The 16,678-nt window shown below is 39.3% G+C and overlaps 1 protein-coding gene across 9 annotated transcripts in view; it reads right to left on the reverse strand.

The window, feature by feature from the left end:
- Positions 1-10,723, reverse strand: part of LOC129770073 (troponin C, isoallergen Bla g 6.0101-like) — a 34,210-nt gene extending 23,487 nt beyond the window's left edge. For 4 of the 9 annotated variants that reach the window (XR_008742026.1, XM_055772696.1, XM_055772695.1 and 1 more), the window contains exons 1-3: positions 10,197-10,706; positions 9,999-10,023; positions 3,886-4,152 (exon numbers count right to left, since the gene is read on the reverse strand). Coding sequence is in view for 6 of the 9 variants with exons in the window: in XM_055772696.1 (XP_055628671.1) it covers positions 3,886-4,152; positions 9,999-10,023; positions 10,197-10,208 (304 nt within the window). In the remaining 3 variants the exon portion in view is untranslated. Of the gene's footprint in view, positions 1-3,885; positions 4,153-9,998; positions 10,024-10,196 lie in introns of all 9 variants that reach the window. The other 5 variants (XR_008742028.1, XM_055772694.1, XR_008742027.1 and 2 more) reach the window with 4 other exon arrangements.
- Between the last annotated feature and the right edge of the window lie 5,955 nt (positions 10,724-16,678).

Here is a 16,678-nt window from a genome sequence, read left to right on the forward strand (position 1 = left end):
ACAGAGCTAAGACTATCCGTTACAATGTAATAGTGTTCAACAGGTCGTGAGGCGACGCTGTCCAGCGCCCAGTATATCGCTGCCAATTCAGCAATATATACCGAGCAAGGATTCTGAAGACTGTGTGAGGTGCTAAAAAATACGTTGAACACTCCAAATCCTGTGGACTCATTCATAGAGGACCCATCAGTAAAGTATATATTATCACAATTGATACGCCCATACTTTGCATTGAAGATTGTAGGAACGAACCCCAATCTAAGATAATCTGGATTTTCATGGATTTTCTCCTTCATGAACAGATCGAAATGTACAGAGGAATTGATGTAGTCAGGAAAACAAACACGGTTGGGAATATACGAAGAAGGAACAACCTGCATAGAGGTGAATTCATGATATGAACTCATGAATCTAGAATGAAAATTTAGCTCGATCAATTGCTCAAAATTTCCGATCACCAATGGATTCATAACCTTACACCGGATGAGGAACCGAAGAGATAATAAATTGAAGCGATCTTTTAGTGGGAGTACGCCTGCCAAAACCTCGAAACTCATGGTATGTGTTGAGGGCATACATCCCAACGCAATACGGAGACAAAGATACTGAATTCGCTCGAGTTTAATGAGGTGTGTTTTGGCAGCTGATTGAAAACAGAAACTGCCATACTCCATCACTGAGAGAATAGTTGTTCTATACAACATTATAAGATCTTCGTGATGGGCTCCCCACCAGGTGCCGGTAATTGTACGGAGAAAATTTATTCTTTGTTGGCATTTTTTACTCAGATACCTAATATGGGCCCCCCAAGTACATTTGGAGTCGAACCAGACCCCAAGATACTTGAATGACATAGCATGAGTGATCGGTTTACCCAAAAGTTGAAGCTTTGGTTTTGCTGGTCTATGCTTCCTAGAAAAAACCACCATCTCTGTTTTCTCCGTGGAGAATTCGATCCCTAGCCCAATGGCCCAGGTTGAAAAATTGTTCAAAGTATCTTGTAAGGGTTCTTGTAGGTCGGATTCTGTTGATCCTACGACAGAGACCACTCCATCATCTGCAAGTTGTCTTAGGCTGCAATTTTGTGTAAGGCAATTGTCGATGTCGCTTACATAGAAGTTGTACAAAAGGGGGCTTAAACATGAGCCCTGGGGGAGGCCCATGTAAGAGACCCGACTTACTGCCGAATCTCCGTGAGAAAAGTTCAAATGCTTCTCACAAAGCAAGTTATATAACATATTATTCAATAGAGGCGGCAGACCCCGAGAGTGTAATTTGTCTGTCAAAACCTCTATTGAAACAGAATCAAAGGCCCCCTTCATGTCCAAGAATACTGAAGCCATTTGTTTTTTTCCGGCGTAAGCCATTTGAATTTCTGAAGAAAGCAACGCAAGACAATCATTCGTCCCCTTGCCCCTGCGGAACCCATATTGTGTATCTGAGAGTAGGCCATTCGTTTCAACCCATCGATCAAGGCGAAACAAGATCATTTTCTCCAACAATTTCCGTATACAAGACAGCATTGCTATTGGGCGGTACGAATTGAAGTCGGACGCGGGTTTTCCGGGTTGCTGTTACAGTTGCTATTGGTACAATTTAAGTCAACGGCATGTCGTGAGATCGAAGCGAAACTTTGGGGGCGGAAGTTTGACAGTGTGGGGAGCCGTTTCCTATCACAGCCATCTTCTCATTTGTTTCATTTTCACCCGAATGAACTCCGAAAAGTATTTTCAATTACTGGAAGACGTTTTGATTGGCCATATTGAGAATAACGCTACCGAGGATGTCGTTTTTTCAGCAGGATTATGCATAGATCCACGTTTCCAAGCAATCGAAGGCATGGTTTGCCGAGAAGGACATTCCGCTTCTTGAATGACCTGCTGGCGGTCGATTGCTATCCTATAGAGAACCTATGGAGAATCTTGGCCGAGATGGTCTATGCAAACGGATGACAATTTGACAACATTTCCAGTCTCAAAGCAGTAATTCAGCAGGAATGTAGGGCTATAATCAAAATGGCAATACTTTAAAAGCTGTCTGACTCGATGCCAAATCGAGTTTTCAAAGTGATCCGAAATGGAGGTGAACATACTTAATATTATCTACCGGTTGAACTCGAAATTTTCCGCACAAATTTTCTTTTATTGAAATTTTAGGATGCGGCTAAACGAATGTCCACCCTGATTCCACATATTTGAATTACTTAGAAAACAAAAAGTGAATTTATACTTTTTTTTTTAGAATGAATTCGATGAAAATAAACAATAATCGTCTTTTCTGAGCAAAACTGTACAAAGAATTGACTTATTTTTAAAAATATTGAGGATAAATATGATGCGGCTAAACGAATGTCTACCACTGTAGAACCAAGAGCCTTAAATGCTTAGAAACATGCGAATAAAACATGTTCTTGGAACGTGAGCTTTGAATCCGTAAGAATGCCAGATCTCCAATATAATTAGTTCTATTTAGAACAGATCCAAAAACCTTGTGTTTGGATTCTATCGTGGATCGTTTTGTATCAAGAAGCTTCTTATATTTGCTGTCGTTAAGTTACAGTAGGAAATCCAAGGCCCATGAATACCTTAGCATACGTCCTTTCCTATCGCTCGATAGTAAGAAATAATTGCATGTATCGCCTCATCAGTACACATTGGTTATTTGGCAGAGAATCTGGAGCATCACCTACACATAATCATTTCTACGCTATCATCAAGTGTCTGGCTTATGTCAAATCACTACACGTCACATGAGCATCTCTTTACCATTAGAGAGGCCGCAATTCTATGTAAATGCGATGATGGCTGATACAATATCGAGCATATTATCTGATCGCGACTCGAATGTCAAGCTGCCTAAAAACGAGAATAATCCTACGAAAATAGCGCAGGCTTGAATTCTCGGTTGAAACTAAAAAAAATGAAGTTTTCTAGCCCCAATGAGCATTATGAAAAATTTGGATGATTTATCAAAAACGTTCTCGTTGCCAATGTAAAAGGCCTCTTTTTATCATGTATTCAGGCGAAGAACGTAGATGAAATATTATATTACCTTTTCCAGAATGTTATTAGGTAGGTCGCTTCGAAATGACGCACAAGATAAATCAGTCCAATTATGTGGCCTACGTCATTTGCATAAAGTCGCATTTTTATCGATGAATCCGTGTTGCAAGTGTGCTGTGTGTGTGCAACACCGTGAGGCACCCAACGTGGCTGAATTTTTATTTTCTGTATTTTTTTAGGATTTGAAACATGTTTCACTCAAAACCACGTACACATTATATTTTAGTAAGAGATTGTCAGAGAACATCAACTCTCATAGAAACCGAAACAGTCGCAGATGTTATTCCTATCGCACGTCTAACAAGAGCCTCTAAAATAAAGAAACCACCGAATGCCCCGTAGGATACACTCGTATGAAAAAATGTTTCAACAAAACTTAAAAAACTATATATTTTGAAGTTTTTATAAAACTGAAAATTGAATCGTTTCTCATGATGAAAACAGTCTATGAAATAATGTTAGAACATGTCACTACCTGTATGTCTTCGCGGTGTATTTATATCAAGGAGTTTTCGATTCATGGACTTGTCTAAGGTAATCACCGAAAGGTCGCTCCCACTAAGAATAATAGAATCTCTTTTCTTTCAGTAGAATAATTTATAACTGTTTTTTTTGAATCCAACAACCTTTCCGAGATTGTTTGCACGACCATAAGAACAGATAAAAACAACTTCTCATCGTACCATTTTTTCGCCTGCGAGCCTCAGCCAATGCTAATTATACACCACGCTGAATATTTCAGCAGCTTCTTAATTTCCCACGTAACGCAGAGCACGAGTCAAAGAAAAATTTAAAAAAAACCCGAAACTTTTTTTTCACTTACCTTCCTTATCGTACATCATGAAAACCTCGCGCAGTTCGCTCCTTAGCGCATCGTAATCCTCCTCCGGCTCGACGTAGTTCGACGCTAGTTCCACGAACTCATTAAACTCCAGCTGTCCCGACTCGTCCTCGTCGTACTCGTCGATCACCTCCTCCAGCTCTTCCTCGCTCAGCGTGTGGCCCAGCAGCTCCAGGATTGTGCCGACGACATCGGTTGGAATGCTGCCCGTTTTGTCCTTGTCGAAAGCATCGAAGGCTTCTTTCAGGACTGTGGTTTATTATTTTTTTTCCGTGTGCACAAAGAAAAACGAAGAAGAAATATTTATTAGTCTTAAACGGTTTGCGAAGTTTTTTTTCTGTATTAAAGCTAATGAAAATATTCTTTGTAGCAAAGTGTGTTTTTCTGTAAAATTGGTTCCACCAGTTCTTTTACGTTCAACAATCTCAATCCAATAAATGCATCATTTTGCTACTTTATTCGCATAGTTAATGGGAACTCCATGTAAAACGATGAATACCAACGTAGACGAATAAGTATCGAAATTAAAATTCGTTTTTATAATCATTATTTTTAAATGCAAGACGCTTCGTCCTTGACGTTCCGTTCATTATTCCCTTCACCTGCAGCACTAGTTTCAGTGCCACTGAAACGCCTACGCAATTTAACTTTATCTTAGAGCACGTGCACGAGCGGAATGAGTTTCATTTGCAGTTTCCCACCGCACATTCTGAATGGTGCAATTTGGTGTGGCTTTGCATGATGTGTCATAAATGATAAACTGTTTTTGGGACGTGTGAATTGACCTGAAAACATGATTCGTGTTTATGATTATTATAGTATTTTATATTCCTTCTATAAATTTATATACTTTTTTGAAGGGTAGTGAAAAAAACACATCTCAATTAATTCTGATTTATTCACTCTAGTCATAAAAGAAATCAAAAGTTTCCGAGAATGAGATAGTATAATTGTATTTCTGTCCGAACATGTTGGACATGTTTAATTTTATAAGCATTCTTCGAAGTGTTGTTCTTTCGAAGAATGTTCCCTTCATCAAAGCTTTCCCTATTTTTACTGAAAATAACTTTGAGCTTCAAAGTACAACAGCAATAAATGCAAAATTGAACGTGATATTCTATCTGCCAGGAAAAACTTTTCCGACTTTCGGCATGAGACCAAGTTTGACAAATTGTCTCATCAATACAAAGGGGGAATGCATGCGAGGATAATCCCCAACCGAACGCGTCAGTGGTTTCCATTACCCTTTCTGCAGTATTGAAGGAACATTATCTGAGACAAATTAATGTTTATGTCGCTGTTTTCCTCAAATTATTGCAAAACATAGATATTGATCGCAAATCTCTCTTTCCAGTTTCCTCTTCCGTATAAAGACAAAACATTACTGAAAACTATGCTGCTCTGTGAAACTTGTTCTATTGTGAATTGATCTCGGATGTCAGAACAAGAAAATGACAATAGAACTACAATAAACTAGTACATACTGGTATAATGCAAATAATACAGGGTTTTCCATTTCGGGCTTCCGAAAGTATACAGCCCTGCGCTGACAACCGTTTGACACAGCTGTCAATCAAAGCGTCATATCGTTAGTTGAATGTCTGCCATTTTACAATATGGATCGTTTTAGCATCGCACATCGTGTTAATTTTGTTAAAGCTATATATATAAAAATGGAGTGATGTCTGTCTGTCTGTCTGATTCTTATAGACTCGGAAACTACTGAACCGATCGACATGAAAATTGGTATGTAGGGGTTTTTGGGGCCGGGGAAGGTTTTCGTGATATTTTGAGACCCCTCCCCCCTCTCTAAGGGGGGGGGGGGCTGCCATACAGATGAAACACAAATTTCTGCATTACTCGGAAATTAACCAAGCAAACGAAACCAAAGTTGGCATGTGAAAGTTTTAGGGTGCAATAAATATTTCTATGATGGTTAGACAGTCCTTCCCCCACTCAAAGGGGGGGCTGCCATACAAATGAAACACAAATTTCTGCATTACTCGAGAATTAATCAAGCAAATGAAACCAAATTTGGCATGTGGAGGTTTTAGGATGCAATAAATGTTTCTATGGTGATAAGATACTCCTTCCCCCTCTCTTAGAGGGGGCTGCCATACAAATGAAACACAATTTTTTGCATTACTCGGAAATTAATCAATCAAACGAAATCAAAGTTGGCATGTGAAAGTTTTGGGATGCAATAAATGTTTCTATGATGGTTAGACAGTCCTTCCCCCACTCAAAGGGGGAGCCGCCATACGAATGAAACACAATTTTCTGCATTACCCGAGAATTAATAAAGCAAACGAAACCAAATTAGGTATATGGAGGTTTTAGAGCGCAATAAATGTTTTCACGGTGGTTAGACACTTCACTCTTCCCTTAAGGGGGGGTGGGGGTGTTTTATGTCTGCCTTACATATGAAACACAAATTTCTGCATTACTCGAGAACTAATCAAGCAAATTGAGTGCAAGTGGTTGAGAAATTTTGAATTTTTGTCTGAAAATAATCTTCATATCATAATGATGAGTTTTAGTAGAAATACTACGAATTTTTTTTGTAAAAGATAAATTCAACGGGGTCGATTAGAAGATCAATCAATGAACAGTTCTGCGATTGGACTCATGAACCTGCGCTTAGTAAGAAAACGTGAACGTTTGAAGGTATTGATAACAAAAAACAAATTTTGGGCGGGAAGAAGTTTGCCGGGTCAGCTGGTAGAAAATAAAAAGCAATTTATAATTTGCGATGACGTATGTGTTGTATGTTGTTTTATATATAAGATTTAGATGCAAAATCTACAGACTGACTCGAATGTTATATAAATAAAATTGATGAGTTGGGAAAAAGATATTATTGAAATCAAGCCATAATCAAGGATCGTTATTTTGAGAAATCTGTAAATCTGTATGGTAAGCAAACAAATCTGTAATCTGTATCTACAGATTCTTGGTTTCAAAAATACTGAAAAATCTGTATAGATACAGATTATTCTGTAGATATGGTAACCCTGGGACTTAGTGGTAATAGTACCTGACCATTAATTTGTTTGGATTTTCCAATTAAATTGCGCCACAAGAATTGAATTGAACTGAATGTGACGAAGTTAGAATACTTCAAAGTTGGCAAAAATTTGTCTATTCTTCTTGTTTTTGGTTCCTTCTATAAGTCTGTACGCACTCAATGTTATAATTTTAGAGTTCGAATTATTGCGAACTATTGATTTTATACATACACTGCGTTTCACATCTATAGAACCACTCATTTTTTCTGAGTTTCCAGAGATAGGTAAGAAGTCGGTTAAATTGAAGTATATAGTGTAGGATATAATAACTATTTTCATTTAAAAGGCTGGCCATTTGAACTTTATTGTTGTTGTTTTTTATAGTGTTTCATAACTATAAAACCAGATGGAGAAACGCTCACTCCTTTACAAAATAATCGTCAATGTCACATCAATTACAAAAAGTTTCTAATTCGTAGGTCATCTTTAGGTCTCAATCGGATCAAATAACCCATTCGGGGTGATTTTTACCAAGTTGCGCCATGTTGTAGTGTGTATCTCGTTCTACACAGAGGATACTACTCGTTTAAGCTCTTCAAATCACTCATTTATTTAATGTTTTAATCTGTTAAACAAGCTGACCATTTCAGAATCCGAAGCACTTATTCATCAAACCATGCCATAACTTTCTGGATTTCATAAATTGATACCAAATTACCGAATTATCACATTGTTTATGATGTAAAAACAGCAGTAAATAATTCTGAAGTACTTCATTGCATTTCTGGCTATTCATTTTTTTTTATCCCATTTATTTATTTTAGGCTCATTAGCATTTTAGCTGTAACAGAGCCGAATTTTAATCGTGTACATGTCACATGGTTATCATATCTATAATTAGCACATTACACAGTTGCCATTCGCCAGTATTCCTTCTATACCATTACATATGGTACATTCACACAGTAGCCATTTAGGCGTAAGAGTATTCTTTCTGTTCTTCCATTATCCAGTTGGACCACCGGACAGCGGAGACAGTTGATTGATCATTGTTGAGTTATTTATAGAACAGTAGCCCGATGTGTCTGGTCTGGCAGAGCAGAGCAGTTGTATGGATGAATCGATCTTATTTCGACCGTGGATCGATCTCCATCGCTGATGATTGTTGCGTGGACGTAGCTATTCTGTAACAACACAATGATGGTCAATGAGGGCCCTGAGTTATGAACTCACGATCGATCGCTTACTAAGCGAACGTGCAACCAATGTGGCTACGGAGACCCCCTATGGCTATTCATTCGTGTTGATAGTAAGCTTCCTAAACCAGACCATTTTGAGAAGATTATCCCCAAACCATAAAAATCTCATCTCCGAAGCTACGGGTCCAAAAACTAATGTAGAAGCTAATCCCGTGGATTTCACTATTTCAGGAGAACTTCTCTGACAAGAAATGCAACTTGAATAGAATTCCTCCACACTGGAAGGATTTACGGAACATGTCATGTAATTTTTCAACTCGTAACTTTGCAGGCGGCAGTTTGATGGTTTAAGGAAACTATTTTCAAAACGGTCCGGATAGCTTTTCATCAACACCAATGTACAGTCAGAAGCGCAATGAAGAACTTCAGAATCATTTACTTCTGTTTTTGCCCGAAAAACACCGTGATAATTGCGTAATTTGGCATCAATTCATAACATCCGGAAAGTCAAGGCATGGTTTATTGAATGGGGGGCTTCAGATTTTGGATTGGTCAATTCTTGTTTAACAGATTAAAATCCTATCAAGAAGTTGTGAGGAGAGATTGTACGAATAGTAGATGCAGCTTACAATCAGTATGAGTGATTTGAAGAGCTTAAACGAGAAATATCCTCTGCGTAGAACGAGATACACTCTACAACATGGCGCAATTTGGTCAAAACCATCCCGAATTGGTTATTTGATCTGGTTGAGAACTAAAGATAACCTACGAATTAGAAACTTATTGTAATTGATGTGAAATTGACGTTTATTTAGTAAAGAGTGAGCGTTTCTCCATTTGGTTCTATAGTTATGAAACGATGTAATTTAAGTTTTTTTGAATCTTTCGCGCCTGAATAAAACAATAAAGTTCAAATGGCCAGTCTTTTAAATGAAGATAGTTATTATATCCTACACTATATACTTCAATTCAACCGACTTCTTACATATCTCTGGAAACTCAGAAAATATGAGTGGTTCTATAGTTGTGAAACGCAGTGTATTACACGTTCAAAAACAAATACATCGAATGTGTGCAGGTTTGCATACATTAACCATTCATTCAAATTGGAAGGTCAGCTAATTTATGTTACTTCACGTTGTTGTTTTAATTGCTGCATTTATCAATCATAAAAGCTTTACTCATGTGTCATAAATGATATTTCTATATCAAACTATTCCAGACATAATAAAAGGTAACACAAATGTAGCATCGCATAGAATTCGTGGACACAGCGCACACTCAATGGTCACGCTGACATTTCGCACCTCATTTATCCTCATTCTATTTCTAAATAATTGACTGTCCAGTCGGGAGAGAAAGAAACAAAAAACAACACTAGGCATTCGCAACATATCCAGCATCCAGTAGATACGGTTGTTATTGCTGTGGCCGGCCCACCCCAAACACCAGAACCCTTCAGGAACGAACTTTCGAAGGTCACTCACTTCACTCAACATTCCCAGCTGTGGGCAGAGTTTATATTGCTATTCATTTATCACACCACCATCGCAACCGTGATCGAAGCACTTTATCATAAGCGGCTTATGTTCTTTTTTTCATGTCGGAATTTTTATTTTTTTTCACTCTCTCTCTTCTTAACGAGTGTTATTTTTATAGATTTTCGCTGGGTTTTTTTTTTGTTTTCCACTGGTACCAGCGAGGTGCGTGTTTTTCACCACTGATACAATTTTCCAAATTGCTGACCACTGGACTGCCTGTTGTTCATTTTCTTCGAGTTTCGTTCTCTTCCAAGGGGTTCTGGTGGACGCGATTTTTTGACACTTTGTTGTTTAAAAATGTGTTTTTCGGGTATTTGATGGTAACTGCGAATGGCTCATGACTGTACCTTTCAGCTGTTCTTTGCTCAATTCCTGTGGATGATAGAGAAGAGACACAAATGTCAGCAAATAATGCAGCACTTGGTGCGAACATTTATAACGCGCGGTTGGAAATATTATTTATAGGATGCACCTGGCCGTCGCGCCAACTGCGTCACGGCGACATCCAATTCCACATTTTTCACCGGACAATATCAGATACTAACCGTTTTCTCCATGACGAATAGATCCTTAGGTGCAAACTTTCAATTAGCGAATGGCGACCAAGCAATCACAACTATCAATCACTTTTCACCGCTTCCGCCACCGTTCGCCAAGTGTATCTTTCCTTTCTCTTCTGGGCACGACTTGGCCGCTGGCGAGAAATCAATTAATCGTTGGGACAGACGCGATCTAGCCTTTTGTCGCCGAATCTGCTCTTTTTTCCCTTCTGCACTTCTCGAATCGATACAGCCGCGAATTACAATTGATTGCTAAAAATGTCCGCGATTTCCACGCGACGTTCGCTCGCGCTGCTCCTCGTCTGTGATCAATTGTAATGCTGTCTATTTTAATTTTGTTTTAAATCACAAGCCAACTAGCAACTGCGCCAGCAAACGGCGCATAACTGCCAGTGTTGATCGATGAGCGGAACGGGTGCAGGAATTTTTCGCGTCGAGGAAATCCGGGATTAAACAGTGCGCCACTCCAACGAACAAAGCAGAATCCGCCGAAACGCCGGATTCAACCACCGAGACCTGACCAGCCGAGCAATGCCACCGCCGACGAGTATTTCCAATGGCATAAGTGGCAGTAAATGGGAAAAAAAGAACGATTGAAATGAAAGAAAAATCGCGAAATTGATTCCGCGGCGATAGGCAGCAGCAGCAGCAGCAACAACGCGCGCGATCCTGCGAGATGATCCACATGCGGGCCAAAACGCGACACACACTCTCTATCGACTGGCGTTATTCTGCCGTGGTACGAGCTGACCCAGATCGTCGGACATTCAGAGTCTCAATCCCCTGGGGGTGGTCCGCCATGCTGCTGGAATGGAATATAACGTGTTAATTAAAATATGCGAAAAAGCCGGTTTTCGGCGCGATGAGTTCAACCCTGCGAAAGCATCCCCGCGCTGGATTGCTCCTGTGTAGAATCGCGGTTGCGATTGCGGCGACCGTTGTCGCCGGTGTTCGTCCGCGTCGTCATTACGGGCGTCGTCGTCGCCCCACGGCTTAATGGCGGTATCGATGAGGAATTTTATTATACGTGCCAACGTCGCTTTTCCGAGTCGTGTCCTAATTGCGTACGATGCGCCAATGCAATGCTACAGGGGCGCGGGGACGGAGTAGGCAGAATGGGCCGTCGCGTGGGCTGGCGGGGAAAACCAAAGAAAAGAAAAGCTTCGAGGAATTTCCGCCGATTCCATACCACATAGTATGTTGTTGTTTTGGTTTACCAAGAATATGACCATGGGAGAGTTGTTAGTCGGAGAAGAGCCGGGGAGAATTTTCCAGTTGATTCATCTATTTGTCTGTGTTTCCCCCGGATTAGTGAGAACGAATGATTTCCCTCCTCATTTAATACACAGAATCGGTTGATGTAAATAGAACTGATTCGAGTTTATTTTCTCACCGTCGGTTTCACACCTATTCGATGTTGCGAGACGGTAGCTATAATCTACTTAGCATTAGTTTTACGGGCGTTGATTGCTATTTCCATTCAGCATAGGTGTCCAAATATGTTCTGTGATGAATGGTGAGATCAATTGTTGATATTTTTACCTGTTTGCTATGGAAAATCTGCAATTGCAGTAATGACTATTGTATTCAAACACGTGGAATTTTTTTATTGCCATACAAATGAAACAAAAATTTCTGCATTACTCGAGAATTATTCAAGCAAATGAAACCAAATTAAGCATCTTGAGGTATTAGGGTGTGCAATAAATGTTTATATGATGGTTAAACTCTCCACCTCTACCTGCATAACTGGAGAATTCAAGCAAACAAAACCAAATTTGGCATGTGGAGGTTTTAGGGCACAAAAAATGTTTTTACGGTAGTTAGATACTCCTCCGTCTTCTCTAAGGGGGGGCTTCCATACAAATGAAACACAAATTTCTGCATTACTCGAGAATTAATCAAGCAAATGAAACCAAATTGGGCATATTGAGGTTTTAGGGTGTAATAAAAGTTTCTATGATGGTTAGACTCTCCACCCCTCTCTCTAAAGGGGGGTGGGGGGGTGGTGCGTCTGTCATACAAATGAAACACTAATTTCTGCATAACTCGAAAGCTAATCAAGCACAATCAGGGATGTGAGGGTTTCTACGTATGAGAAATGTTTCTATAATGGTATGACAATGCAATGCTACAGGGGCGCGGGGACGGAGTAGGCAGAATGGGCCGTCGCGTGGGCTGGCGGGGAAAACCAAAGAAAAGAAAAGCTTCGAGGAATTTCCGCCGATTCCATACCACATAGTATGTTGTTGTTTTGGTTTACCAAGAATATGACCATGGGAGAGTTGTTAGTCGGAGAAGAGCCGGGGAGAATTTTCCAGTTGATTCATCTATTTGTCTGTGTTTCCCCCGGATTAGTGAGAACGAATGATTTCCCTCCTCATTTAATACACAGAATCGGTTGATGTAAATAGAACTGATTCGAGTTTATTTTCTCACCGTCGGTTTCACACCTATTCGATGTTGCGAGACGGTAGCTATAATCTACTTAGCATTAGTTTTACGGGCGTTGATTGCTATTTCCATTCAGCATAGGTGTCCAAATATGTTCTGTGATGAATGGTGAGATCAATTGTTGATATTTTTACCTGTTTGCTATGGAAAATCTGCAATTGCAGTAATGACTATTGTATTCAAACACGTGGAATTTTTTTATTGCCATACAAATGAAACAAAAATTTCTGCATTACTCGAGAATTATTCAAGCAAATGAAACCAAATTAAGCATCTTGAGGTATTAGGGTGTGCAATAAATGTTTATATGATGGTTAAACTCTCCACCTCTACCTGCATAACTGGAGAATTCTTCAAGCAAACAAAACCAAATTTGGCATGTGGAGGTTTTAGGGCACAAAAAATGTTTTTACGGTAGTTAGATACTCCTCCGTCTTCTCTAAGGGGGGGCTTCCATACAAATGAAACACAAATTTCTGCATTACTCGAGAATTAATCAAGCAAATGAAACCAAATTGGGCATATTGAGGTTTTAGGGTGTAATAAAAGTTTCTATGATGGTTAGACTCTCCACCCCTCTCTCTAAAGGGGGGTGGGGGGGTGGTGCGTCTGTCATACAAATGAAACACTAATTTCTGCATAACTCGAAAGCTAATCAAGCACAATCAGGGATGTGAGGGTTTCTACGTATGAGAAATGTTTCTATAATGGTATGACACCCCTCCCTCCTCTGGAATGGAGAGGGGGTCCCATAAAAATATTACACATATTTCAACCAAAAATATTCCAACCAAACATGACAATTAAAAATTTTAGGAAAACTCTGAAGGAAAAAGGGAAAATTCGGAAAATGAAATTCCCATATGTTCTACATTTACATAGTGACAAGTGCTGTTAGTCCATTTGATGTTTGCGCTAGCGAAATTGACCTTTGTTCGAAACTGGAAATGGATTTTAATGTGATGAAACGCACTCCTATACCGTCTTCTATCTATACCAATAAAAAAGTATCGCCAAATGTGTTGATAGGAGCAGAACTCGAGGAAGGAATTGTCCGATTTAGGGCTTTTCTGTAAAAAATATTCTTATAGAAAAGGTTAATTCAACGGAGTCGACTAGAAGATTGATCAATGAACAGTTCTGCGATTGGACCTATAAACTTGCTCATAGTAAGAAAACGTGAATGTTTGAATGTATTGATAACAAAAAACAAATTTTGGGCGGGACGAAGTTTGCCGGGTCAGCTAGTGAAAGAATAACTGTCGGAAGAATTAGAGCACGAGTTAGAAACTTCACTGTGGTCCTGTGTTGCGCGAATCGATGCTTTCGATTAATAGGAGAAAGAAAGCTGTTACAGTCAGTTGAACACCGTGGTAAAGAAGATTCTGAATGATGACATTCAATTTCATCTAGGCGACTGCAACGCAAAAATTACCTCCAACATCAATGAGCGCGTCATTGGACGCCATGGTCTAGGAGAGATGAGCGAGAACGGGGTCTATTTGTAAAATGTTGTACCAATAGGGGGTCTTGGTAGCCTAATTGGTTGCGTGTCCGCTACTAAGCAAACAATCATGAGCTCATAACTCAGGACCCTCACCTGAGTATCTTTGTGTGTTATTCTAGCTAAATACTACGTCCTCGCAACAATCATCATGTGTCGGTTATACCAGTCCCTTACCGCTCACATCAAGGTCTGCTGCATCGGTAGTTAGTGCTATTTGTAGCATAACAATGGAAGGCTCATATTAACAGTCACGCTGTGTATATAGCCCAACTGTGAACATTCCAACAATAGGAATAATCTTACGCCGAAAAAAGGCGACATGTGTTGTACATCGATAGAATAGGAATACTCTAACAAATAGAGTAACGCGTGAAGGGGGTGGGGGAGGGGTATTCTCTCATGGGATCGATTTCAAATGGGCCTGAATTTGAGACAATTCTGCATAAATGAATAATGAAACCAGTAATCATAATTAATGTGGACGAAGGACCCGGCGAGAACCCTCGTTTTGAGAAGGTCACAGGTCACAGGTCACAAGGTCGATTTATCATTTTGATAAATTGAATATTGATGCAATATTCGTTGCTACAAATTTCCCAGTACGCAGTGTTTTCAACCGAGTTGAACGTCGGATGGCTAGCCGTTCCCGGAAGTCATCAGGTTCAATACTTCCTCATGATTATGAGAGATCTTACTTGGATGAAAAACAAGGAACCTGAATCTGGTATTCCGTTTCGAGTAGAGTAGTGCGGGGCAAAGGTACGCACGGGGCAAAAGTGCGCATTGGCCTTTCTGAAGCAAACGAGCACAAAAATTCTACAACAGTGTATTCGTTTGATACATTATTACACCAGCAGCTCACACATATAAACACGATACATTTCATGAAAGTGGCAAAAAGTTATGAGCTAAAAAGAGTTTTGCAATGTTTTGATCTATTTTTTTCAGTTTTGGAGATGACGATTTACTTACCTGAAATAACTGGAAAGTTCGAAACTACACTGTCAAGGAAATCTTCATTCTATAGTAGATGATAGTGCGTATTCGTTTTTGTGGAAAAGTTCAAGAGCTTTTTTCAAAAAGTCGATTAGTTCAAAAATTGCTTATGGGGCAAAGGTACGTACTGGCTGTGGGGCAAAAGTTTGCACTAGCGTTTTGCTCTGAAAAAAAATTATAAAATGTTTTCAAAAAAATGTTTAACCCACAAGAAGAAAGCTGATTTGAAGAAATGCACTCTAGAAATGTTCAAATAACCGTACTGTAAAATTCGATTCGATTAAAAAATTACCAACAGAGGCTTCGGGAGGGAGTCTCGAAGCGTCGGATTGCGGTAGACCTCGGTATTTCTGAATCAGCTATGAGGAAGAGGCTCATATCAGATAGTGATTTACGATTTGAATCTTCTTTTATTGACATTTCTACTTCTACTAGGATGTGTCAGCGGGCACCTAGGGCGGTTCAGATAGGTATTTACGAGTGAGCAGTCTGAGGATCTGGCGGATCACTGCAGGGCACTGGACAAAGCTTAATATGGTATGACTCTAAAAGATTTACGGCGTCTGGCGTTTGATTTTACGGAAGGCAACAACCTCCAGCAATTTGCAAAATTGGCAGGAGGAGATTTTGATTCTAGCTTCATGAGGAACCATCGTCTGTCTCTTCGAACCCCACAACAACACATCGAAGCATCAGCGCTCCAAGGCAAAGCGTCGGAATCCTCAAAACCGAAATCCAAAATGAGGAAAAAAAATAAACAATTACTTTTTTTTGTGCCTATTTTTACTGTTCTATTAATAGATATTTATGCCTGCAACAGATCCAGTTCGCTTTGTTTTTTCTATAATACTGCTCTCTTGATATTTTTAAACTTAATTATTATCTGTAAGATAAATCGTCCTGCTCAAACCTTTGTAGGGGTATGAGGTGGGCCATCATCATCATCATCATCATTTATACACAGGGTTTAGCAGTAAAGCATATGCTTTCTTTATTTGTTCATAGCTTGTGTAATGAAACGCGGTATCCCTGAAAATTTTATATGCGTTGCTCTTAAACGATCAATTTTTACAACGGTGATATTCATATGCTCAACTAGCACCACCATATATGATAAACAATATTCATGAAAAGTCAATAAAAATATATTTTGAAATCGATTTCGATTAACAATTTAAACTAATTCATACAAAAACCTTCGTTTTACGTTGGAACCAATTTTTTCATGATAATCAACCATTTTTAAAATGGTCACACTTGCGGCGTGAATAATTTTTACAAAAATCGACCCTATATTCGTATTGTTTAACCTACTTAATAAAAAGTTTTTCTAATTTGCTTATTCTATTGCATCGGCAATTCGCTATTTTTCTCTAATTTTTTGAACTCCCAGATTTCAAGATGTCGTCACTGACCAACTTACCCCTATGACCAACTAGTCCTGCTCTACCCTACAAGGTAAAACATTTCATAGAATGATTCTTTAATACCTTGTCTAGATGAATCATTG

Source organism: Toxorhynchites rutilus, chromosome 2, assembly GCF_029784135.1.
Source record: "Toxorhynchites rutilus septentrionalis strain SRP chromosome 2, ASM2978413v1, whole genome shotgun sequence".
Taxonomy (NCBI): domain Eukaryota; kingdom Metazoa; phylum Arthropoda; class Insecta; order Diptera; family Culicidae; genus Toxorhynchites; species Toxorhynchites rutilus.